This window comes from Anas acuta, chromosome 3 (genome assembly GCF_963932015.1).
Source record: "Anas acuta chromosome 3, bAnaAcu1.1, whole genome shotgun sequence".
NCBI lineage: Eukaryota > Metazoa > Chordata > Aves > Anseriformes > Anatidae > Anas > Anas acuta.
This window is the reverse complement of record NC_088981.1, coordinates 66,862,217-66,888,416: the sequence shown is the minus strand read 5'-3', so window position 1 is coordinate 66,888,416 and position 26,200 is coordinate 66,862,217. Positions and strand designations below refer to the sequence as shown.

Below are 26,200 nucleotides of genomic sequence, written 5' to 3'. Positions count from 1 at the left end.
AGAAACTCATAATTAAATAGTTCCACACCATTTATATGATATTTCTCAAGACTAGGCAAACAAAAGAAAGCGATACACCAAAAACAATGAATCTGCATTAGTCCTCACTAAATTCTTTTATTATTTCTATATTTTAGATTACAAGAACTGTTGACACCTGTTTGCCCCCATTGACCTTAGTATTTACTATATTAGAAGTGCCCTAAGTCTCTGCTAGGCATCCACCACATGTAGCAATTTAGCCTGCAAACCAGTACAGCAAGGAAACATGGATATAAAATGCATCACTGAGAGATTAAAAGGTATTTTCCAAACTATCTGCAAGAATTAGGTATAATTTGCAGGCATGGTCTCACCTTTCAGTAAATATATGATAATTTGCCTCTTTTGGTTGTACCTTGACTCACATTTTGCACATTTCTTGAAGGGAAAGGCAATTACTACCAAGTAGTTGGTGCACTGTCACTGTACATGCCAAATAAACCTTAAAATAACATTTTTTTCTGAACTATTACTCCAAGGTACCTTGGTACATGTGCTCCTGTAGTACATGGGCCTAAGTCACAGGGTTCTAAATGTTTCATCCAGATTTTCAAAGGATGAAACAGAGCTTCAGTTGACCACAGTCTCTGAAAGTCAGTCATTTCAGTCCTGTTAATAAGTAAATGAGAGTATGTTTAGTCTAAAATGGGACAAGGAGTCTGATTTTTAGATGCTATAATCATCAGTAGTTACAACCAAAAGCAAAGAGAACCACCTCTAATGCTGCAGGGTAAGGTAAAAATCTGGCAAAGTGGCCTAGATAGGGTTTCAAAAGCAATTGTGTCAGAACATAATTCAAATGTAAATTATTTATGTTAAACTTCAATGCAATAACTACTCCCCAAAATATAAACTCCTCTCTGGACTGTCTGACCTCTGCTTCCACAGAACGTCCATGTCCTAACAATGAATAATGCAAAGCTTGTTTGGGGAATTTGCAGTTGTGTTTCTTCAGATTGACCTGTGCCATTAGATTGGTCAAGTAAACTGTATTACCCTAAATGTCTTTAGAGTGCCTCTGTGCAGTTGCTATGTATTTCCTTAGCAATAAAAACAGCAAATGCATGTGGATTTTACAGCCATGAAAATAGCCATGAAAATATCTCTGTTAGGATATGTTAGTCTTGGAGGAAAATTCCATAGTCAGCCTCTTGAGGAAGCAAAGAAAAAGCATTTGACAACCTAGATGCTAAGAATTACTAGGGAAGAAACAAAAAACATAGTATAAAATGTTGTTATGCCACTGTATAAAGTATTGACACACTTGCCTTTTGAATACCATGTTTTACTCCAGTCATCTAATCTCAAAAAAAAAAAAAAAAAAAAAAAACAAACACGGATGGGGGAAAAAAAAAAAAAAAGCCTGTGGAGAAAGGTGAAAAAGCTGTTCAAGGGCATAAAATGGCTTCAGAATAAAGAGACTGTAGACAGACTGGGTACTTTTCAACCCCTAAGAAAGACAACAAAGAGACAGGATATGGTAAAGGTGCATAAAGTCTTCAGTGCTATAGAGAAGGTAAATACAGAGTGATGCTTAAATATTTTTTGAGATACAGAAGTTGTTGGCTGCTCAATATGATTTCAGTATCAGGCTGAGGAGCTAAAAGCACAAAGTACTTTTTAATAGCGCATACTTACATTGATTATGTTACTGCCACAGGCTGTTGCAGAGGTCAAAAATACTGAAAAAGACTTTACACAAATTAATAAAGAATCCATCAGGATCTAATAAGTTCAATGGTCTAATGCATCTTCCATTTCAGAAAATCCCTAGTCTGCGGAGAAGCACTTTGTACTTCCCTCAGGCAGCCTGTGCTCCCCGTGCCAGAGGTGGCTCCTGGGCTAGGCAGACCACTGCTTTGACCAGATTTTGGCATCCTTATCTGTGAAAGCTCTGAAGTTTGAGGCTCACACTCCCCAAGCACAAGTGAGGTCTGGGGAGGGCCATCACAAGGTGGTGCTTGGAACCATCTCATTTGTGTGAAAATGCTCAGCCTCTGGGTTGTCTTTGCCTCACACACGCAAAGGATGATATTTTTGTCTCAGCAGTTCAGCACAGCCAAACTCTAAGGTCAAAAGCATTTTCAGCAGTACTTCCCCAAAGTGCCAGTGAGTAGTTATAACAAATACCAAATGAGTGAGCTCAGTGAAGGGTGATTAAAGCCACTGTGGAACATGAAATGCATCAGGGGTAAGAAGAGGTTTTATGAAGTGCCAATGTTTATTTTAAATTAAGGGCATCTTCTGTGGCCGATTGCAAAAGGGTAAAAGGAAAGTACTGGATCTTAAAAAGATAAATTGTCAAATATAAATCTGCTGTTAGTCAAATTACTTGCAAAACAGAAATGCAATGAGACTTGAGGTACATGAAAGAGAAATGTAGTAAATACTAACATTTACTAAATACACAGAGGATACATCTCTGAGTCAAAAAAATATCGGAGAGTGGGAGTGTGTTAAATATTTGCCCTGTTCTTATTTGTCCCTAAGCAACTTGTACTTTTCTGGTACTTGTAGCTAGTGTTGGAGACAGAATACAGAATAAACGAACCTTAACGGTCTGCCCTATTATGACCATTCTTACTTTCACAAATTTATCCTCACTGGAAATTCCAGAGCTGTGAGCTGGAATGAAAATTGAAGGTTTAAAAGATCACCACAATGAAAAATTTTGAAAAGATCACCTTGAACCAGTAGGAATGTTTTCTTCCCCTTTTTATTTACTGCAAAGTGTATTTTGTTAATCAATAAATTAATTGAGACATTTTACAAGAAAACAAGGTTACCTTCAAAAGAAATGCAGTCTAATGTTTCAGGATTCCTACTGAAGCTTTTCAAAGGAAAATCCTTTATAACCAGTTCTTCTGGATTTCTCTGGTTCTGCAGCAATATCTGGCAGCTTTGTGAAGCTGTAGCTCTTGTAGGAATCATTCAACAGAGGAAACTGCATGTATCAGGCTTCAAAACTTGGGCCTCAGTTTTCAAACTGAAACTTGATCTTAATCAAATCTCTCTGCAGCTCACTCTGTCCCCAAGTAATAAAAGACTCCAAAACTTAAAAATGTTTTGAACATTCTTTGATAACACAATGTTTTAGTTATTATATATACCTGAAAGTACTAAAAATAGATTTTGTAGTTCATTTTATGCATTAGATACTGCTATGTTAAATGAGCCTCCTTTTAAAATCTGTCATTATCATCACCCTGTCTACACCTCATCCTTCCTTCTCTCTTTCTTATCAAATGGTTTAATGTGAGAATGAGGTCACTTTTGGGGTTGTAATGATGTCTTCATTCATTTCACAGGTACGCAGAATTTTTCACTCAGTTTCCTATCCAAATACCAGACCTGTTTTTGCTTAAATTTCAAGATGAGATGTAAACTGTTCTATATAGCTGAGACCCATTCCATCTGGAAATATATGTGATAATAATAAAAAGTATTAGTTGCTAAAGAGTACCACATGATTTCTTTAGTTTTTACATGTTCTTATCCTTCAGATTCTCTTATCCACAGCAAGGATAATGCTCTCCATTCACCTCTTCTAGATATTGTTGGGATAATTGAATGAAAACTGTTTTAATGACAAAACATTTGCATTCAGCTTATTAACCCTAATATGGGCTACCTAATGTCTGAGTATTCTAACCCATGGGGCAGAACTCGCAACGGGTCTAGACAAAAGCTCATTGTTTTGAGACGTTCTGATTTTCCCCATGTTTATTTCTAGGTGAAAATAAACTAATAGGGGATCTCTTAGTATTGGGTGGAGCAACACTATACGGCATCTCCAATGTTTGTGAGGAATATATCGTCCGAAATCTGAGTCGAGTGGAGTTCCTGGGCATGATTGGACTCTTTGGCTCCTTCTTCAGTGGAATTCAGCTGTAAGTGAGCAGGTTTGAGCTCCAAGTTCATTCAAATAAGTGCAGCCGTGGTCTCCTTTGAGGTACTGTACCCCTCTCTTCAAAGGTAGCCATTTCCTGTGGAGACTAGGTATCTGCTAATTTTGGATTTTGCATTGTTTTTAATATTTGAGATAGTTGGATTTGAGTACAGATACAGTTACACAAATTTGTAGCTTAGTACGCTGTTTCAAGCACTGTTTTCCTCAAGTAGTCACACGGGGCGGGGGAGGGGGTGATGGCAGACACATCCTACCATGATATTGCTTGAAGACAAATGAATACTTCACATTGGTCTGGTCTATGAACAGCAAAGTCTCTACAACTCACTACAGTTCCGTTTCATACTTTTAAAAAAATGCTTAGATTTCTTAACAGGTAGGAAACATATTCAGAATGTATTTTGCTGTTTGGTTTGTTCTGCATAATTAATTACATTATGATATGGCAGAAATAATGAAAATTACCTTAAAAAATTGGTCTTGTTGAAGTATTTAGTGCTCAGGAGATTGTGACATGGATTTTAGGATCTCCTGAGTCATATCTATATCCACTTGTACCTAATGAGTGCCTAGGATCTGGGAGGTAGCATCCAGTGTTGCAGTACTGTGACTGATAAGAGTGCAGTAAAAGTCACTATGCAAGATTGTCACATTTTACAGAGATCCATCACTGGTACTTCTCACACACAATAACTTTTGATTATCAGTCAAAAACAAGTTGCTTACCTGCACATCTGAGCTAATCAGCTTCTAAGAACAGGGACTCATCAAAACAGTGACCCGTTAATTCCATTTAATTAGTTCTGTTTCTTTAGCCAGAAAGCTAATTATATTTATGTGGGATCTGAAAACATGACTTAAAATGATTTATATTAACTGTCTAACACACAAACAGTTCCTTAATATAAAAATATACATATATATATGTATTTATATGGAATGCAAGAGCATGTAAATGCACCTAGTATCTTTGAGTAAAGCATTTTTGTTACCTAGAATGTTTGTGGTAGGTAGGTACTGGCTGATTCTGAAGGTATCATAACAGTGCTCTTGTCTTTCTGTGCATTTAAACAGTAATATATGTCTCATATTCCTGATTTTAATTATAGTACCATTACCATCCTCCTTGATTCAAGAAGATAGTCACAGTTCAGAGTCTATGATTTCTTTTGCTGGTAAGAAGCTGGTGCTGGAACAAGGTATCTTTGTATACGGAGGACACAACTGGAAGGAAACAATAAGACACCATTTCATTGCTGAAAGCTCTAAGGTTTTTCTAGTCAACCTTTGGCCCAGAAGTTCTTGCCAACAAGTTTTTCTCACCAGCCTATACAGAATTTTGCTGCCAGCAATTTTGTGGCACTTTTTGCAGCCCTGCCCACATTTTGTTTATGTATGTCCTTTTTGATGAGATGGCAAAAGTTTGCATTTTGGAAAAGGCCACTAATGTTTCAGCTACTTGGTTCCATGAAGCAATTCAGCTCTTTCTTATCTTTTCCTGTAATAATGAACAGATGTCAGTTCACAGAGGTTAAATCTAACTAGCTGTACCAATTGTTTCAAAGAGAAGCCAACACCACAGGTTACAATGGCAGAATCTTTCTTTGGAACGTTACTGGCCACTTTGATACAAAATAGGACCTTTGGGTTTTATAAACTGAAGTTATCTGGGGAAATATTATCTCAGAAATAGGACCATTTACTAGCATGCTAGGAAAAGCACTGGTCAAGGTTTGGGTGACGTCCACAAGGTGGAGATTTAGAACATATTTGTTCTGATACATCTGGAGGTGTAGGTCTCAGGTGTAGGGGGTTTACAGGGAGCAAGCAGTACAATTCTGAAGAAGGGAAAGTACTTAAAAGTATGTAAAACTATGCTGACTCTAGGAAAGGCAAAATAGTATCAACAAGTCAAATTACCCTTTATTGGCATGCACAGGTATCAAGTTTATACAGTAGCAAAAAGCTGTAGTATTTGCATTTTGTATGTAAAAATATCTACATAAATATGGGTAACTCAAGTTAGTTCATATTAGTTCAATTACTAAGCACTAGTACAGGACTCTGTCTCCAAAGGGACTTTCAAGAAATACACTGTTTTTTTCTAGAACTATTTAGCAAGTGTGCTTGATATTAGACCGTAACAGAGAATAAAGTTAGGTAATGTCTCTTGGACAGCAAAGGAAGTGCTAAGGCATGAGAAAGTTCAATAGTGAAGTAAAGAAAAGTGTTGGCTAACTACCCAGGCATTGTGGAAGGTGAGGTTTAGTGGGCTGAATGTGGTTAAAGTGGGGAGGAACAGAATGTCAAAACAAAACAAAACAAGAGTTGGGGATATAGTAACTACACAGAAAAATGACATAATTCTGGTGGAATCACATAATTGTAAAATAATTTACTTTGTAACAGATCCCTGATGGTCATCAAGTTCAATACCCTACAAAGAGCAGCTCAAAGCTAAATTCAAAGTCAAGTTGTTTGAGTACTTGTATAGCTGATTTTTTGAACATCTCCAAGAATTGAAATGCCACGGTCTCTCTGGGCAACCCATTCCAGTGTTCAACCAAGATTTTTTTCCGTATATCTGATCAGAATTTTCCATGTTGGAACTTGTATCCATTATCTCATATCTTTTTACTGTGCACCTCCAAGAAAAATCTTACTCCATCTTTTCTATAACCACCCCTTAGGTACTTAAGACAGCAAATATATTGTCCCATCCTCCTTCCCCCTGGGTTACCCTTCTCTTCTTCACACTGAAAACCCTCCACTTTTTCAGCATCTCCTCTTACATCATGTGATCCAACCGCCTGGCCATCGTGATGGAGCTCTATTGCACACCTTCCAATTTGTTAATGTCTTGTTCTGGAGAGCCCCAAACTGGATACAGTACTCCGTCTGCTGTCACAAAAATCAGTTCCTTCAGCTTTCTGGCTCAACTCTTTACCAACACAGCCTGGGATGCTGTTGGCCTTCTCCACTGCAAGGACACTGCTGACTCATGTCCACCAGGACTTGGAGTTTAATTTTTAGAAAGCAGCTTCCTATCCAGTCAGCTTCCAACCTGTACTGTTGCATGAGGTTATTCCGTTCCAGGTATAGGAATGCAGATATATATTTCTTAAACTTCAGGAGGTTTCTGCCAGCCTATTTAGTCTTTCTGAATGGCAACACATCTACTGCTCCTCCCATGGGTTGTCTGCTGTGAACTTGCTATGTGTGCATTCCATCCCATCTTCCAGATAGTAAATGAAGACATAAAACACCAGCCAGTTGACAGAAGACTCAATCTGTTGATCACTACTTTTTGAATATAGTTTTCCATCACCCTTGTGGATGGTCCTCAAATCCAATCCATATCTCTTCAATCTCTAAGGATCTTTTGGGAAATCATGTTGAAAGATTTGCTAAAGGCAAGACAGATTAGACTGCATCCTCTCATCTATTCCTTCTCCTTTATCTACTGAACCAATCATCTCATCATAGAAGGCAATAAGTCTGGTCAGGTATGGTTTGCTCTTGATAAACGTGTGCTGGCTGTCATTCCCAGTCATTTCCTCGTCATCCGTTTTCTGGAAATGGAACATTTGCTCCATAATCTTCCCAAAGTCTAGAGTAAGGCTGGCCAGGCTATAGTTCTTGCCCCATTTTGAAACTGAACATTGCATTTGTCTCTTTTCAGTCCACAGGGACCTCTTCCAATCACATCAACCTATAGAAGATCATAGTGGTTCCATTCTCTGATGAATCAGGTGTCACTAAATGAAGCCCTATGCCAAAGTTGCTCTTACCCCTCTTTGCTTCGCAGATCATAATGAATCACAGATCACAGCGTATTGTTTTATACTTTCTTTGTATTGGATATGCAATGTGTGAAAACAATGTTCACATATTTAAATTATATTAAAATTTGCTTGCCACAGCAAGAGATGCTGCAGTTTGTTTTCATGATATTTTTTCAAGAACTGCTGACAAAAGGGACATATGCCTTATGCATGCAAAGACACTTATAATTTAGTTATTCTGCAAACAAAATAATCTCATTATTCTATCCACAGTATTAGATTTGCCACACATCAGCAGCAAGCAAATTAGAATTTCCAGGATGCAACTCTCTAGACCATATTAATGTGGAAATCACTGAGTTCATGTAGTTTTACTATTAGAATTGGTCTCCCACATACCACTTTTTGTACTAGGTATTTTGTTTTTTGATCAGTGTAATTTCATGTTTCATACTTTTTTTTAAAAACAGTGCCCAGACTAACATGCAGAGTTCTGCACAGCAGCAGTTATCTGTAAATTGCAGAGTAGAAAAAAAAACAGTTGGCTGTGTGAGCTTCCTAGTTTTCCCTGGACTGGAAAGAACAGAAGAGAATTGAGAAGGTAGCTTGTTGCCACTTTAGAATTTTCTGGATCTAGGATCTTGATGTTAATGTAAAATACAAGAGCTGCAAGATGTTGAAAGTGGACTTTTGCAGCTTGGCCCATCCTTCGTTTTGTTTCATGACTTTCATTGCTGTGACTATTTGAACTGTCTCAGCATGTAACAAATCATAGTACTCTCTTCAAACCCAGCCTGTGATATCTGCCACCTCATGGCAGTGATTTACTCAGCTCCCTATTTATTTGACTCTGCAGAGCCACTCTGAAGGGTGAATAACTCAGACAGATACATTATTAATCATTAAAGTTCAAAAGCTTTCAGAATATTAAGAGGACAAGAGGACTGAACGTGTGGAGGGATGGGCTCTTAGGGGCAGATATTCAGAGAGCTGGAAATAAACCAATGCAAATTGTATGCTATCACGTCTTATTACTGCCCTGAAGATCTTTCAAATACAAAGGAACAAGGCTAATGCCAGAGTGGATTAGCAAAGTCTGATTGCATTTGGATCCTACAGAGATTTTTTGTTATAAGGTTATTTATGTTGTTTTGTCCAGCATTTGAATTGAATGAGTGGAAGTAATTTAACTTCTGTTCTCTTCCATCAAATTTTGCTTTCTCTTCTCTTACAGTGCAATCATGGAACACAAAGAGCTTTTGAAAGTTCCCTGGGATTGGCAAATAGGTAAGAAAACACTTTACCTCATTGAAGACCATTGCTGAAGGGAGGTGTGGAGACAACCCATCTTTGCGGAAGCAGACAGAAAATTTAATGGAAGCCAATGTTTGTGATTTTTCCACTGGTGTCTGCCAAAGGTTGAACCACTTGCCTCATAACCATTCTTAAATAATCTGTCCTCCCAATGTCATATTATGCTTTCCGTGCACCATTAGGTTAAGCACTGAAGAAGTGCTTATGAATGTCATAAGATAATTATTCAGACAGCCGTGAAGTAAAACAATAATAGGGTTCTGTTCTAAGATTCAGTGCAACATTGAGACAAATAAATGAGGTAGTCATGAAGAGCCAAACCTTTTCAATGAATGCCAAAGAAAGAAAATGGAACCTAACAAAAACTATAAAAGTTCTTGCAGTGCGTATTATAGCCCCATAAACTCATTTCCAAGGGGAGCATTTCTGTATGCAAATGGTTAATTGCTTTCCAAGTAGTCTTGGTGGAATATAGCAGATGTGTCTTTTAGACAAGTTTAGGTAGCATCAAGCACAATGAAGCTCTTATGGTGTTTTGCTATGCAGTGGATCGTATTTTCCTATTTCAGTTTCAAAGCTGAGTTTATGATGTAAGACACCCTCCTAATTAGTCCAACAAATTATTTGCTTTAAAAGCAAATCAACATTTAGGAAATGGGAGGCCCTATAATCACTCCTTTAGTATTTACAACAATAGAAGAAATAAAAGAGTGCTAATAGCTGATACACATAGCGGGGGATTCAAGTTCTGGCAATCCATTGACAATAGCTTGTTACCTAGTCTCATAGTGAATGTCAAAATAACAGCTTAGAAGCTGCGAAGGCAACTGATTATCTGGGAATCCCCAAGGACTGGAGATACAAGTTACAGGATACACCATTGTTTTCTTTAAACTTCCTTCACCATTTCCTCTTATCACCCTAAAGCTTAATCAAAAGAGTGCATCTTTCACAAAACATTCTATCTAGAAGTCTTGGATATTTGATAGTTGAGCTGTAAAACTAAATGACATCAATTTAACGTGTCTATGGAGAAACACGCTCAGCTGCATCCCGTAAGTGTATTGGCCTTTTTTAATCTCTGGTCATTAGCATAACTGCATCAGTGTTTGTTTATACTTCATGATAAGGAGCTCAGGGACATAATTAATCTAGTCCTGATGGAACTAGCAATGGTCATAGTGAATTAATCTACTAGACATGTAAATGTCATATATACTTTCATGGGAGTTCTGTTGTAATAATATTAGTGAAATGTGCCGTTAAAATAAAGTCTTACTTGGTCTGTGATGACATTAAAATGTCATCAAAAGTTAGTCAGTAATTACAAAGAGCCCCTGCTCTTCAGTAGAAGAAGATCATCATAGCAAGAGCATCATAGATATGTACTTGTTTTGCTAAAATGATAATTGAAAGTGTGGTGTAGTTAAACACAGATAAAATGGCAACAATAATGTGTAGTTTTTTTGTTCTTTGCTGTCTTCTTACACATCTACTTGGTGTGCTTTCCATTGCTTCAACAGTAATATAACATTGTCAAGTAGTTATTGACAAATCTATGTCAGGGTGTTCACAGCCTTGTCCTGAATAGTTATCCACTACGGCAGACTCAAGCCTGCAGTCCAGCAGAGTTAAATCATCAGCCTTCTGAATGGTAGTGATAAAGTCACAGCAGGCAACCTGATAAATAACTCAAGGTGGCCTGTTGCCATCTGCCATAATTGTGTCATTAAGAATGTATGAACTACGTTTCAGCTGATGTAAAATGCAAATGATTTTCAAATATTGAGATCTAAAGCCTATCTGTTATGTCTACCATGTTTAAAACAGACTGTGGCCCTCCTGGTTTTAATTTTGGAAATTCCCCTGGTACATTGTATCTTCTTTGCAGCTAGTATAAATCAGTGTAGCTCTGTTTAAATCCTTGAAGGTTTAAGTGCTGACAATCTGACCAAAAGGAGAATGATTGTACCATGCTGATTGAGTGGTTTCACTTGAGACCATGACACAGTTGTAGAATGACACATAAAATAATAACAAATAAACAAACATCAATTTTGTTTAAGAGAAAAGCCAGTTTGACTCTCCGAGGAAGTGTCCTTTGTTACAGAGGCTCTGAATGTTTTTGAATAGTTTTTATTCCGAGAAGACAATATACAAAAAATCATAGTGAATATATTTCATGCCAATGAAACAATAACTTTTGGAGTAAAAATGACAGGTCTAAAACATGCAAAATTCAACCAGCATGCTCAAGCAGCTAAAACAGAAGTTCCCCAGACATGTTAATTTTGGTGGTACTTTTTAGAGCAGTCCGTGGGAGAAGTTCATGCCCATTAGTGAAAAGATGGCCTGTCTTAAGATGGGTGAGGAGAGACTGAGGGACTGGGGCTTGTTCAGCCTCCAGAATAGAAAGCTTCAAAGAGCTTTCTATTCCACAAGGAGTTACCAAAAGGACAGAATCAGTGTCTTCATGTTAGTGCGTGGCAGGATGCCATGGAAGGATGGAAGACAATGGGCAGAAATTGAAATATGAAAATCAGACTGAATGAAAGGGAAATCTTTTTCCCTCTGAGAACAGGCAGGCAGTAGAACAAGTTGCCCAGAGAGGTTGTCCAGGCTCCATGCTCAGCAGTTTCAAGATCAGGCTGAGCAAAGCCCTGCACAACTTGGTCTGATCTCACAGCTGAGCCTGGTATGAGCAAGGGTTGAACTAGAGACCTCCAAGCTCTCTTGTAGTCTGAATTGCCCTACAGACCTATGATCCTAAGTGCCCAGTTTAGACACTTATCAGGCATTCACACCTAGCCATGCAAAAGTGGTGACATTAGCCATCAGAGTGAACACTGAAAGAACAGATGGGATTTCTTTCACCAGCTTAGGTATCTGGAATATGAATATCTGATTTAGTTGAACAGACTCCCTTTATCATCAGCAGAAATAAATAGGCATGACACAAATCATACTCTGCTAAAGTTGTTGTCTAAAAAAGGTCGGACAACCTGCACTGTAAAATTTCCAAAGCTCCTCATTGAGCACCAAACCTCAGTATATGTCCAGAGTTAGGTGCAATAAATCCCACCCACAATGGTCTTCATACACATCAAGACTTCATTTCAGGACAATATATTGAAGCATACAGTTCTGAATGATGAGTTTATCAGGCTTTAACACAGACCTGCTCACGAGCAGATCATTTCAAAAGAATCTTCTAACTTCCCAGTTTGTTTCCTTCCCATATCTGCTTCAGGCCATGAGTACTGATGACTCAATGTCTGGTTAGGCACAGGTGCCAGCACCTGGAACTTCAGCATTAGTGGTGATTCCCAAGGCTATTCTGAAAACTGGTCTTCTAGAAACAGTATCTGAAAATCATGTGATGTTGTTTCCAGCTTGCTTGTTGTTACTAGTAGATACCATCCAGCTGGTGGGTATTACAGGTGTTTTAAGACGTAAATGAAATGCTGCTCTACAGTCACTTCTGATAGGACAGGTGCAGTTTAAGCAATTTTCCACTGGAACTGGAATACCCTTTGGAAAAGCAATCTGTGAAGTGCATGTAGCTGCCTGTCAAGGAATATGAACACCAAGACAGCACCATAATATAATACTAGTAATTAAAAGCATAACCCATCAAAGCACTTGAATGTATCTATTAAATCCAGAATGATTAGAAGGGATTTGATGGGCCAGCTGGTGATTTGCAGACTTTACTTTGAGAATGTTGACTTGGAGTCCAGAATGGCTTTTGTGCCTGGCTTAATTTAAGGCTGGAAGAAAAGCTGACATAAAATGGTGAAATGTCTGCAAACAATTTCTTATTAATAACTGTGCTCCACTTGATGCAGTCATTGGCCTACTGCAGAAGAGTTGGAGAGTTGCATACAATAACTCTTTCAAGCACTGCTTAAGACTGATTCTATTGCTATCCACATGCAATCTGCACTTTAAAAATTTGCTACCTGTTAATAAAAGTAGTTTTTGCCATGGTTATCCATATTCTGAATATAAAATCAAACCCATTGTCATGTCATAGCAACTGATATATTGATACTTGCATTTCATGACTGCTATATTTGTTTCAGGTGCATGTATACTTCAGTTCAGATGCCTCTAATGGACTCAAATTATAACTGCTGATGTTATTTAGATGGCTTTTCTAAGTGGATCCACAAACAGACACAAATCATAAGGACTTTGGGTTTTGTTTTGTTTTGTTTTGTTTTGTTTTGTTTTGTTTTGTTTTGTTTTCCTGCTAATTCCTTTCAGAACTTGGGCAATCAGATTTTCTGCAACTTTTAGTCAATAACAACATGCTCTGAAGAGCTGCTGTGAGCCTAAATATAGGCTTGTGCATATATCAGCTGGGAATTCTGCAGCATACATCAGCCTAAGAATTATTGTTTGCATGAGAGCAGATGAGTGAAGTGTTTGCTGTTTTTTTAACTTCATATTGATTTATTTATCTTGGGATTTATCGAGCAATAACTGAAGGAATGAATTCCTTCCCACTAAGTTATTTAGTTTTTAAAATGAAATTAAATGTTTACTGTCATGTATTTTTATTATATTAGTGTCTAACAATCTAATTGCGTGAGGCACTTTGTAAACATGTAGCAAGAAATAGTCTCAGCTCCAGAAAGACTTATTAAGGAAGACAGACAAAAAGTGGTAGAAGAACGGAGGTTCAAAACTGTGAAGTGCTTTGTCAAGTTTGGGGGCAAAATAGACTATGACCTCTGTCACTTGAGTTCTGTTCTCATGCATTTATCCATCAGCTCATTAACTCCTGTGAAAGTATTTTTGCACTCATCCTGTGGGCCCATTCCTAGAAAATGTGTGCACCTTCCAACTCAGCTGAACACAGTTGGTGTTGGGGACAATCATCTTTAAGAGACTAGATTTAACATGTCCGAATACATTATTTCATCAAAATTTATGTTGGATGTAAGATATTCGTTAGCAACATAAGATGCTGATTTAAAACAGCACTGCTGTTATGGGAACCACAGAGAGGAGACTGCATGTCCACTGCTGTGTAGATACGGTTTTCACTGGTATTCATATGTATTTAGAATGGTGTTCTTGGTCTACATATACATATATATATGCACATCTTAATAATTTGAATCTGTGTTTTCTAAAAAGGAATTCTTAATTTTTTCCTAAAAATGCAGCCTTCTTCCTAAAAACACAAGTCATTTCCGCAGGCTGTGGAAGATCACTCTTTGTTCTTGTTTCTCTTCCACAGGCTTGTTGTATGTCGGCTTTAGTGCCTGTATGTTTGGCCTCTACAGCTTTATGCCAGTGGTCATAAAGAAAACCAGTGCTACTGCTGTCAACCTCTCCTTACTCACAGCTGACCTGTACAGCCTATTCTGTGGATTATTCCTCTTCCACTACAAGGTACGTGGAAATGAGAGATGTGTTTGAGTAATAGCTGTATGCCTGAAGAAACAGTAGTGCTGAACAATAAAATAAGAGAAGCCTCAAAACTTTGTTAGATTTACATAGTAAAAATGCAGATTAAAAAAAATTACTTTATAATTAATTTTATACAATGTATAATATATATGTTGTATATATATATATATATATATATAAAAGATATTATTTCATCTTAAAAGATAAATAGCTTATTCAGTCTTGTTATGATTTTTAAGATTTTTGTACCTGTCCATAAACATTTGTATTGCTAATTTCCTTTTACTGATCAGAGTGGCTGCTGTGACCAGGGCAGTATCAGGAAGAGAAGAACTCTTCCAAAAATTCCCCAGACTTTTTTTGACCAGTAACAGGGCTGTTTCATTTCATGCTGGTTCTGAAATTATGTCTCATAACTGTTCATGAATTGCACCTTTCTAGTCAGCCAAACCAATGGCTTGCCTGTTAGTGTGAAAAAGTCAAAATGTGTGGCAGATTTGTGTTGAAGTTAAATTTTTATCTCTTAGGTCGTCTAATATTTAAAACATTGTGTTGTACAGGCAAACATTTGGTCTCCAGGAGCAAGGAACTGCACTGCATTATTCACAAACATCCCCTCAATGGCCATCCTATGAAAATGGCATTGGGATGTTGGAGGCAACTGCTTTGTATCATCATTTATTCATATGAGGAAGGTTACTTGATAGCTAAAATGGTGGCCCTGAGAAGTGTTAGGTAAATGAAAGCCTTGCAATACTGATTAGCTAACCAAATCATATCAGATTTTGTGATACTAATGGCACCTGAATGAATCTGAAAGGGACAGAGAAAATTCAAAACCTGAGTCCAAAGCAAAATTATTTTTCCCCATTGTCTCTTACTTTCTTCAGACAGAAGAATAGCAAGTATAGAAACTGCAATTTAAATATTGCCTTCTGCTTTATAGGTCTGACTTGTGGTGATTTGGTTCTGACCCACACTTCAAAGTATTTCAAAGTATTTCAAATTAGGTATTAGCTGAAAATTATTATTCCATATTAATAATATTATTTGATAGCCACAGCAAATAGGTAGTATTAGTCCACCAAAAAAAAAAAAGGTGGTGTTAGTCCAGTGTTTCTAAGAAAAATATTTATATTACACAATAAAAAAATTAAATTAAATAATTTAATTCTGAAAATAGTGTGGGTTTTTTTATTTATTTATTTGGCAAAATCAAACTTATTTAGAGGGTGTAACTCAAAAGGCAGCATGAGTTGGATGGGTTTCTACCTAGTGTTGCTCAAACATGACAAAAAAGGGCAATTTTGCAAACATAAACCTTAAACTTTAGGCACTTGAAGGGCAGAAGGTGAATAAAAGGTTTCAGTTTTTCCCTGTGTCTAATTGTTGTACATTAGAAGAGACGAGAAGGGCAAACTTCCAATCTCATTGACACTTTATCTTTCTAGTGTGTGTGCATGTCAGCTCTTGGCACATTGGCCTCCCTTTAAGAGCCCCTACTGAAAAAGTGCTCAGGAAGAGAAGGCTCACAGCTGGAAGCTTTTATGATACAAAGCAAGGTTTCGTCATCTGTTCTGATAAAACCCTTGAGTTCCACCTCTGAAGTAGTCAGTGGTCTCCTCTGGCCCTTACTCCTCTGATTAGAAAGCTGAAAATCTTTCTCCCACAGTTCATCTTCTCATGCAGTCTTCCTCAAAACTCTCATCAAACTCTCACTTCAGCCTATTTAATTTTCTGGTTTGTTTGTTGTTGTTTTTTCCTCCACTGCTTTCCTTGATGTTTTAGGACATCACTGCTCCAAGAGTCAGAAACCTTTATATCTCCAGTATAAATTTACTTGTGCCTAGTTTAGATCCACTCATTGTTTGTGCCAAGGGTATCCTTAGCATGAAGAATCCCTTCCTCTCCTTAGCATTTTACTCCATTGGTTCACCAGTAGAGAACAATTGTATCCCTCTCAGCCCCTACTTGCCTAGTCAGAGCAAGGCATCAGCTTTCATTCTTTCCTCCTGGGATGGGCAAGCTGCTCCCACGAGCACCTCTCTGTTTTCCTTTGCACCTTGGGAATTCATCCTTCCTGAGATAGGGCCTTCCACTCTAGAAGCAGCACAGGCCCTTCCAGCACCTCGTGCAATGCTCTTGTCTTTCCTTTTCTCCAGGACATGCTACCCCGTAAATATTGATTCTGTATGTACTTTTTTCATCAATGGTTTTCTGTTGTGATGTGTATGCATCCTGCAATCCGTATAACTCATGTGTGTCTATCCTCTGTTCTTCCCAGCCAAACTGCTGATAAGAGAAGACCTTTGTTAGGACTTTATTGAAAGACCTTTACCTGAAATGTAGTATCAACTTCCAGAGCAGTCTGTCTCTGATTGTGCCTTTCAAACTCATATTGTAGAAATTTGAAAAGAGAGTCAATATTCAGAGAACATCTAGATTTAAAAGCTTGCTTAATTATCTGGTTACTTCCTTCGCTAATATGTTTTTATCCTTGGTCAGATCACTTCCTTCTTTTCTTTGTCTTTAATATCAGGTATTGTTTAATGTGATGATGTGGAATTGTGAATATTGCACTCAATAATGAAGTCTAGTGTGTTAACATTAAATGATCTAAATTTATTCCCCTCCTAAGCCTGTGTACTCTTCCTTGTTTTCTAGCTTCAGAAAAGCTGTTTAATTCCCAGCCCAGCTGTAGGCCTCCTTCAGGTGCACAGCTCCTTTTGCTTATTGCTGCACTGACCGATGGGCAAAGCCCCACTTCACTGGGAAGCAAATGGTTTTATACTGAATTAGGATCAACTGAGTGGTTTAGTGCCCCTTGCAGAATATAATTTTATGAGGCTTTCAAGAAACAGTTACAGTTTTTTCTCTGTGCTGCTACTTTTATTACGAGACAGGTTTATTACACCTATAGCAGTAAATCTATGAAAAATCCATGGAAAACGTAGGAAATTAGTTTAACTGGGCTATAGAGCCTCTGAAACCAAACTGAGGAGAAGATTACATTTGAAGTGTTTTGATTAGTTAGCATTTCATTTTTTTATTATACAGACTTGTAACATCATGACATACAGGACAGCAAGTTTATAAACAGCAAGTTTATATTCTTTATCTTGTTTGCCAGTATCTTTGTAGTGCATTAAACAGCTCCCCAGCCTGTGGAAGCTAGAAATACAGAATGTTAACTTGACACAGCTCTGGTAATATGCTTGTAATTCAACATGCTAATTGTCCAAGTTATTGTATCAAAGCATAATGATTTATGACTTTCAGCTTAAGATAGATACTGACTAGGTTGTACTGATTCATTCTTAAGATTATTTGCATTCCCCAGATAAAAACTCACTTTTTAGTTCTCCAGTGGATGGAGAAAGGCATCTAGCCTGTTTGGTGGCTGAATTGGCCATTGCAATAGCATTTAAGCATAAAGTTCCATATCCTTTTCTTAATTCTCATTATATTTAGATATTTTTTTTCAGTTTTGATGGTCAAAACTTCTTTAGATATCTGTTCTTATATCACCTTTTTCTTAAGCACAACTAAATGACTTCCTGCTTTGAAAAACAAAGGCTATCAGAGCCCTAAAGTGATCTTTTTAAAATTATTATTATTATTATTATTTTATCCTATGCCATCATAGCATTCATCTTGCCCTGTCACAGGCTGCAATAGCATAGTGCGCTGACCTCTATATTATTCCCACACTCTAGAGGTTCTGGGAAATTCAGGGCCAACTCTCCAGTTGTAAGGGGTTGGAGTTTAAGTAAAATTTTTGTTATTTTTTTTCGCTTGGGAAGTATTCATTTTTATATTTTATTCTCAGCCTTAGCTTTATTTTAAAGTGAGTTTTTAAAGTTCATACTTTTCATTTGCAAACCATATGTTGGGCTGCAGTCATTCTAAGCAAATTGCATTCTCACTAAATAATCTAAGCAGCTTATTTTATGTTTTCCACCAGCTAGAGCATGCATACTGATTATGCTCTGCACCAGCAGATCTAGTCACACTATATTATATCATTAACTAGCAAGCCAAGCACCATCGATTATATTCTGCCTTGGCAAAATCATTCATTATTTTATCCAAGATTTAGCTATAAAAAAATCAGAATTTCTGCATATAGTAACAAATTCCAAATGAAGAAAATGCATATATTTCATAATAAATCAATGAAGTCATATATCTTGATTTAGAATCATGGCAAGTAACATTGTGAAAGGACTTGGCTGCACAAATAAACATGATACCCAAACACTTTCATCACTAGAAAACTGAAGTGGTGCCAGTTGAAACCTCACTTACTGATACTTCTAGAAATGGCTTCATTCTAACAGCAGAGTCCCTCCAATGGAAGGGAGCAGATGACAACCTCCTTATTACATCTAGAAACAAGCTACAGAGGAGAGTGGTTTTTAATATAATGGAGAAGAGCAGGTACAAGTAGTGCACTAGTTTCCAATTTCATTTTTGCCAGTGTGGATCCTAAGCAATGACCATGAATTGTGGCTTTACATAGACTTCACTAAGATGAGAATTTGGCCCTTACTGGAAATAAGGAAGCACTAAGAGCTTCCTTTAAAATCATGTACTCTACTATCCTGATCCAAGATTGCTGAAGCCAGTGTGAGGTTTTCTGCTGACTTCAGTGGGCTTTAATTCACTTTCCTAAACAAGGAAAGTCCGCCCCTAAAAGAATAATCTTAAAAATGCTTCACAGCTTAATGGTTGTGGAGATAAAAACCATGCCTTGTTGTGACTCCATATGCTCCATTTCAATGTACGAACAGTTTGAAAGAAACAAATAGTCAACTACACAGTTTAAAGAATCATTTTGTCTTTGCCTCCTAAAGAAAAATTCTAAAGGACATTACAGTGCTTTCAGACAGTCATGATTTTATTATGCTGTCAGTGGTTTGGGAGCAGGAGGTAGACTTGGTTTGGTTTGGGGGGATGATTTTTTGTTTATTACTTTTATTTTTACTTGGTGGTTTTACTTTCACCATAAACATCTACAGGATTTTTCCATATCATCTGACCAAGCTCAGCAAATACTTCAAATGATGTGCTCAGTCTTTTTTAACTCATCTGCAAGTATAAGCTGGAGTCAGTAAAAGCCTTCTCTTTGCTTGCACTTGTTAGTGGATTGACACCTGCAAATTTTAAACTTCGACAGTGGTGTGGTCAGTGGTGCATCATTATTTCAAACAGAGCAGGTAGTGGAGGTTAAACAACTGGCTTTTACAGTATTACTTTCTCAGCCATATACTTCTGGATATTTTCCCCAATTAAATCAGGTATGCCATCTGCATGATCCATAAATTCTCTTTTTAAATGGAATTTAATCTCATAGGGCCTTTATAATGGTGAAGGCTTCTGAGCCTGTGATAATAACAAAAATAAATCACATTGCCAAATAATTGTTTGTGCCACTGGTGATGTGCAGAATCTTAAGTGTAGGTTTTCCTTTGACATTTCTTATATGGGGGACTCACTCGCAACAACTCGCTTCCCATGAAGCTATGCGGTGTGGATGCCTTTCATCTAAGTGACATTTTAAAAGCTGCTTCTTCACCTGTTCTTAAATTTACTAACTTCTTTGTTTGAATTTCCTCCTACAAATTATAACCAATTATGAAGTAGTTCTGAGAGAAGTTAGGCATCTGTATTCAAAAAGCTACCTTGAGGTCGAAGGGTGTTAGGTGTGTTTTTAGTCACACTTGCATGTATACACAATATAAAGGGCCACATCCGCTTACCCTTTGTCTGAGTGTGCAGGATGCCATACAATAAAAAACTCTGAAGTAAAATGACACAAGGGAGTAGAAACTAGGAAAGGAAATTACTGCTGCCAAGATACTGCATGGTCTGACAGTAGATGTTTAACAGCATAGCACTGTTACAGCAGTTTTCTGAAAATACTGCATTGTTAGAGAGTGTTTCTTTCCTTCACAGTGTCACCTTGCAATAGATTCAATAGTTGCAAACCAGGAACAGTGAAATATAGATACTAACTCATTTGGACCCATCAAAAAAGAAAGTAAAAGAAAGTGGCATTTGTATTGCAGAAGGTGTGATGGAGGCTTCAATTTCAATAATATTTTTTCAGGCATTGTTAGCTCATCAAGAATGTCACAGTATGCAGGCTGTCTTTCAAGGTTTTTAGCTTGGGATTTGTTTATTATTTATTTATTTATTGTTCTTTTGTAAAAAGTCTGCCCACAACAGAACCAATTAGGAGTTTTCCAGCAAAATTAATTCCTCTTGGAAATACCTAATTATCAAAACAGAAATGTTAAATGAAAAAAATATTTTCAGTATGAAGCACAGTGTAGCATTGCTTAGACCCTGAGTGCTGTTTTGCCTGCTCATCTAATAGACTGCAGCAAAGCATAGTTTCCAAACTTTTTGGCCAGGTGTTCTGGGACTGGAAGATCTCAGTCATGAGAAAGCATGAGTTATGCAACTCATCACTTCTGAAAGCCAGAGAACTAATCTCAGTTCTGCATTAGGCAGCCTACAACCCCAAGGAAGAGCCTTTAGGGCTTCCAGGGTTCTGCAGTGAAGCTTCTTCATAACAGATGCAGTCATCAGTTGCCTGTCTCCAGCAAGCACACTTTGTTTCAGAAACAACAGCATTTGATGTCTTGAAAGAGCTTCAGTGTTTCCTTCTCATCTCAGTTTAGTTTAGATTTTTATTATTTTTTGTTTGTTTGTTTTTTCCTTTGATTATAGAACAAAGATTTGGTTTCCTAGCCAGAACTAGGAAATTACAGCAAAAATTACTAGGAATTACAGCAAAATAATGGCAAGGATCTGATCTTCCTACCCATGCCTGGGTTCTTATTCTCTTAACTTTATAATTTAGATGTTTTAATATTCTTAGTGAATGCCTGGATAACAGGGCCTACTGACAACAGCACTGTTCTGCGCCTCGCTGCTCCACACCTGGTTGTCAACTCACTGAATGGTTTTTGCTTTTTTGTGTCAATGATTAAATGATCATAATGCTTCTTTTCTTCTCCAATTTTCTCCCCCACCCCTTTTATTGTGTAACATTTGAATCAAGTCTTTTTATATCTCAGCATCACGAGTCCCTACATAGCTCAAGTATTAAAATGTTAGAAGATTTGTTTGCAGTTTCAAAAGAGCATTTCAATTCAACACATTCATACTTTTTCTTAATACCTGCACAAAGTAAATACAGAAGTAAATTTTCTATGTATAAAAGGAGTCTGAGGCCAATTGAAACTCATGTAATCACTAAATAGAACATATCTCAGAATGAAGAAGGAAGTAGTTTCAACTGACGATCCAACCAGTCAGGGAGAAAAAGCACTGCTACGTGACTTAGTTCTGCCTTTAATTAGATTGGATAGTGAAGTACCTAATGGATATTGACTACTCAAAAGAATACTTGGAATGAAAACAGAATTTAAATGTTAAGTGTAGAAAACAAACGTATAAAATCAGCCTGTCCACAGACAGTCCCCAGAGAAAGAAAAGAGCCAGTATATTTGCCTTGGCAAATCTACTGAAATTGATGGTCAGACTTGCTTGCAATGAACTGCTTAAGTGCTCTGACCTATAAGGCACTGGGAAAGTGGTTTACTTACCTTATAGTGTGAAGTTGTTGTTTTTCAAATGAAAAACATGTCCTAGCATAGAAACTATTAGTTTCCTCAATTTTTTTTAAATGCAAAATGAAGAGGAACCACAGGATTATAAATTTCCAACACTGACGTTTCTCTCTACAGTCTTATGCTTAGGGTTGGCATTATTTTCAGTTATTATTATAAAATAGTCATTTTTAAGTGTCTTGAACAAGAACTCCAAGAATTGTCTTTAGAGAGTGAGTTGAGCATGGATAAATAAACAGAAATATACTTCGACTGCTTGAAGAAGGCAATTCACATCACTATCATGGGACTTGAATTTTCAACACCTTGAAGAGTAAATACTGAGAATAAATACTGAAGCCCCTCAAGTCCTCACTGTTTTGTTGGCAGGGCTAGGAAAGGAGGAGCAGTGTTTAGGGAACTAGTGAAAAATGGTTAGAGAACTGTGGTCTGCATGTAATTTAGGTGCTGTTCCATTTCGTATATAATCTGAAGTCACAGCTGTCTGCAATCAGAAGAGGCAGTCCCACCAGACTTTTCTGTCCCCACCTTTGCTCCCAGGCTGAACAACACTCCAGATACATGAGCACCATAGTGGCTGAAGAGAAGTAGCAGAATTGTACTGGTAGGACATGCAAAAATATCTTTAGCAGTAAAGCCTCCATCAATCAATCATTTTCATTTCAAATTAATAACTGGATATTGTCTTAAAGAAATGCAAGTAGCAAAGTACCATAATAATTGTCTTTGAACACTTAGAGCCAAATAACAGTTACCTCAAATTACTTGGAATTAGTTTGGGGTTTCAATATAAAGGAAAAGTTGTTCAGAGATCTCTTAAATATACCACATATTACGTTATGAGGATTAATTCTCACATCCTAAGGGAAATAAATAGTGTTTTGGAAAAAGTAGTGATGTGTCAAGTGGAAAGTAAAGGTGAAGTGCTCTTAATTTCTACTGAATATGAAAGTGCAGACGTATTAGCAGAATTCCTCCTGTTATTGAAAACAGTTAACTTTTGCGTGGTAAAGCTTTAACAAAACCATATGGGTTTTGAAGGTGCTGGCAAACATGGGGGCTGAAAAAGGAAATTTGAGGGGAGTGGAGTAATAAAAATCCATAAAAACAGAAAACAAGAAAAGGGTCTGGATGAACTGCAGAAAGCAAAAAAAAAAAAAAAATTGTAACAAAAACACTTGTATCAAACACTGTCATGGTTTTGGTTGGGATAGAGTATGTTTTCTTCCTAGAGGCTTGTTTGATGCTGTGCTTTGGATTTTTGATGAAAATAGCAGTGATACCAGAGGGATATTCCAGTTGCTGCATAGCAGTGCTTGTACAGAGCCGAGGCCTCTCCTGCTCCTGATGCTGCCCGGCCAGCAAGGAGGCTGGGGGTGCCCCAGGAGCTGGAAGGGGACACGGCCAGGACAGCTGGCCCAGGCTGCCCAAAGGGATGTCCCACACCGTGTGGCACCGTGCGCAGTGACAGCAGCTGAGGAGGCAGGGGGAACACAAGGAGGAGGCAGAGGGGATGTTGGGGTGATGGTGTTTGTCTTTCCTGTGCCACGGGGTGAGCCCTGCTTTCCTGGAGGTGGCTGAGTCCCTGCCTGCCGATAGGAAGCAGCAAATGGATTCCTTGTTCTGCTGTGCTTGTGCACGGCTTTTGCTTTGCCTAGTGAACTGTCTTTGTCTCAACCCATGGGTTCTGGGTCTTTTACCTTTCGGATTCTCTCCCCTCTCCCACCTGGGGGGAGTGAGCGAGCAGTTGTGTGGTGCTGATCTGCCTGCTGGGGTTAAACCACAACAACCACATATGCATCCTCTAACCTTTTCTTTTTAATACTGCCTTTACTTTATTATAATAAAAAATGCAGAGAGAAAAAGATAATGAAGACATCCTATTAAATGAGATGGATCTTACCAACAACATACAATTTCTAAATGAAAGCTCAATGAATATGAAAGCAAAGCCCAAGAGGCTTAGGTTGATAATTATTTGTGAAAAAAAAAATCAAATTAAATGAGAATCTCAGCATTTCCCAAGTCATGCACACTTTTGAAGACAACTACAATGAAAATATTGAGTTACATACCTCAGCAATCATTTGCAGCCCAAAGGAGAAAGCCAAGAAAGGTCATGAATTGGTAAAGCAGCAGCATCATTCAAAAGCTTAAATATGGTTCAGTTACCAAAAATCTAAAAAGATTTTCAAATTATGATTCTGCAAATTGAATATTATATTCACCTTAGTACATGAAAACAGAGTCTCTAAGTTAGCCAAAGACAGAGATTGAAGGAATCAATTTGAAAGTGAATGGTAAGAGTTAAATGCAATACCTGTATTATAAACTTGGAGATTTCATATGGAAATTAATAATTCCTTGTTTCCAAAAGTTACTAGGAAACAAGGTAGAAATATTTAGGAAGTGTGTTAAAAGTGATGCCTGGGCATCTACATTGTCCATGTGCTACTGGGAAGAAAAACGCGTGAAATCGTTGAATGAATGAGTTCATCTAGGAATAGCTACATAGAAGAACTTGCAAGATTCAGTAACCCAGGCAAGGGACATGGAAGAGACTTGCTTGAGTCTGAAGTAACTCCTGACAATGTATCAAGAACTTTATTTGGTTTAGGAAAAGAAAACCTGATGTTTTAATTATCTGGATTGAAGTGCTTCGTCCAGTTGTGCCTCCTGCCAGCTGAATCAGTGAACGCTGCAGATAGTTTTAAAGTCTCAAAAAGACCTTGTGTTTCCTAAAATAAAATCAAGGAACTGGGCCAACAGGCAGACATAACATCAGTCAGAAGACATCGCTTATATATGTTTTCAATCTAAGCAGTAGGGTATTTTAGTCACTGTTAGAAAGTCTTCAAAAAATCATCTTCTTTTTGACTAAACTCCCCATTTCCACTAAACTGGAAGCTTTCAAACCCATGGCTAAGGTTACATGTTTGTCATCAGCAGTGCCACTAAGCAACTAAACTTATCTTGATGTACTGGAGTTCATTTCCAAAGTTATTCCTACCACCTGCTCGTGTTAAATTCAGCAAACAAGATTATCTGCTTTTCCAGGTCATTAAAAGGCCCATAAATATTCCTTCAAAAACCTCAGTCTGAAGGAGATTTGAAATAGCTTTTCTGCCTTTGACTTAATGTGGATTTTGATCTTAAGTGCAAGTGGAGAACTTGTAGGGGTGGGCTTGAGATGTAACTAGACAAAAATCCCTTTAACAAGGTTAGAAATAGAAAATAAGGAAAACAGCATAATCACAGAATAAAACTGATGATGTACAAGTAAAAAGGAAAAAGAGTTAACTTATAATTGCTATAAAAGATAAACCAAATTTTTCAATGAAGAAGAAAGTTAAATAACAGCAAAAAGTTCTTTTTGTCTATGAAGAGAAGTAGCTTCACCCCGCAGAGAAAACAGAGGCCAAAATTAAGCCACCTTTTGTTTGTCACCGAAACTAAACGGGTACCTTCTGCCACATTCAATAAGGATGAGGGTTAAATACAAAGACAATGCACAAGGATTAATAGAGATGGGAATTAATACATTGGAAGCAGAAAGAGAACACAATAATTTGAATGCTTTCAAGTTTGGGAATATAGATAGTTGGAAGAATAGTATATGAAGTGGGCAATAAAATAAAAACAGAAGTAGACACAAGGGAGGAATAATTAGGGACGTGGAGATAAATGGAAAATTGGATAAAATGCAGCCAGGTTCACAAAAGATAAATCATGCCACTCTAAATCTGATGTCTGTCTGATAATTTAACAGATTTTTCTGGGCAAAAGACAAATGGCACATCTAATCTCTGAGACCTTTGTATGGTACGGTATATAAAATTATTAATTAAACTGAAGTACAGGATTAGCACTATGAAGACTGTAAAATGGGTAAGACATGCTTATGAGGATAAAGGACAAGCAATGTGCCAGGAGAAACAGTCTGCTAAAAGGAGCTTACTGATGGAGTTTCCAAAGAGTTGGTCTTACGTAGTGACTGTAGTAATAGCTTTGGCACCTTCAGTGGGAAGGAGGATTGAAATACCAGACAAGAATTGAATGACATTGAGGAATGCTATGAAGCA

At 37.5% G+C, this 26,200-nt stretch overlaps 1 protein-coding gene across 5 annotated transcripts in view; it reads left to right on the top strand.

Annotated features, from left to right (window-relative positions):
* SLC35F1 (solute carrier family 35 member F1) overlaps window positions 1-26,200 on the top strand; it is a 244,294-nt gene that overhangs the window by 204,410 nt on the left and 13,684 nt on the right. For 4 of the 5 annotated variants that reach the window (XM_068677631.1, XM_068677630.1, XM_068677632.1 and 1 more), the window contains 3 exons: window positions 3,776-3,932; window positions 8,972-9,024; window positions 14,303-14,457. In XM_068677631.1, the coding sequence (XP_068533732.1) occupies window positions 3,776-3,932; window positions 8,972-9,024; window positions 14,303-14,457 (365 nt within the window). Of the gene's footprint in view, window positions 1-3,775; window positions 3,933-8,971; window positions 9,025-14,302; window positions 14,458-15,035; window positions 15,616-26,200 lie in introns of those variants that run through there. The other variant, XM_068677633.1, reaches the window with a different exon arrangement.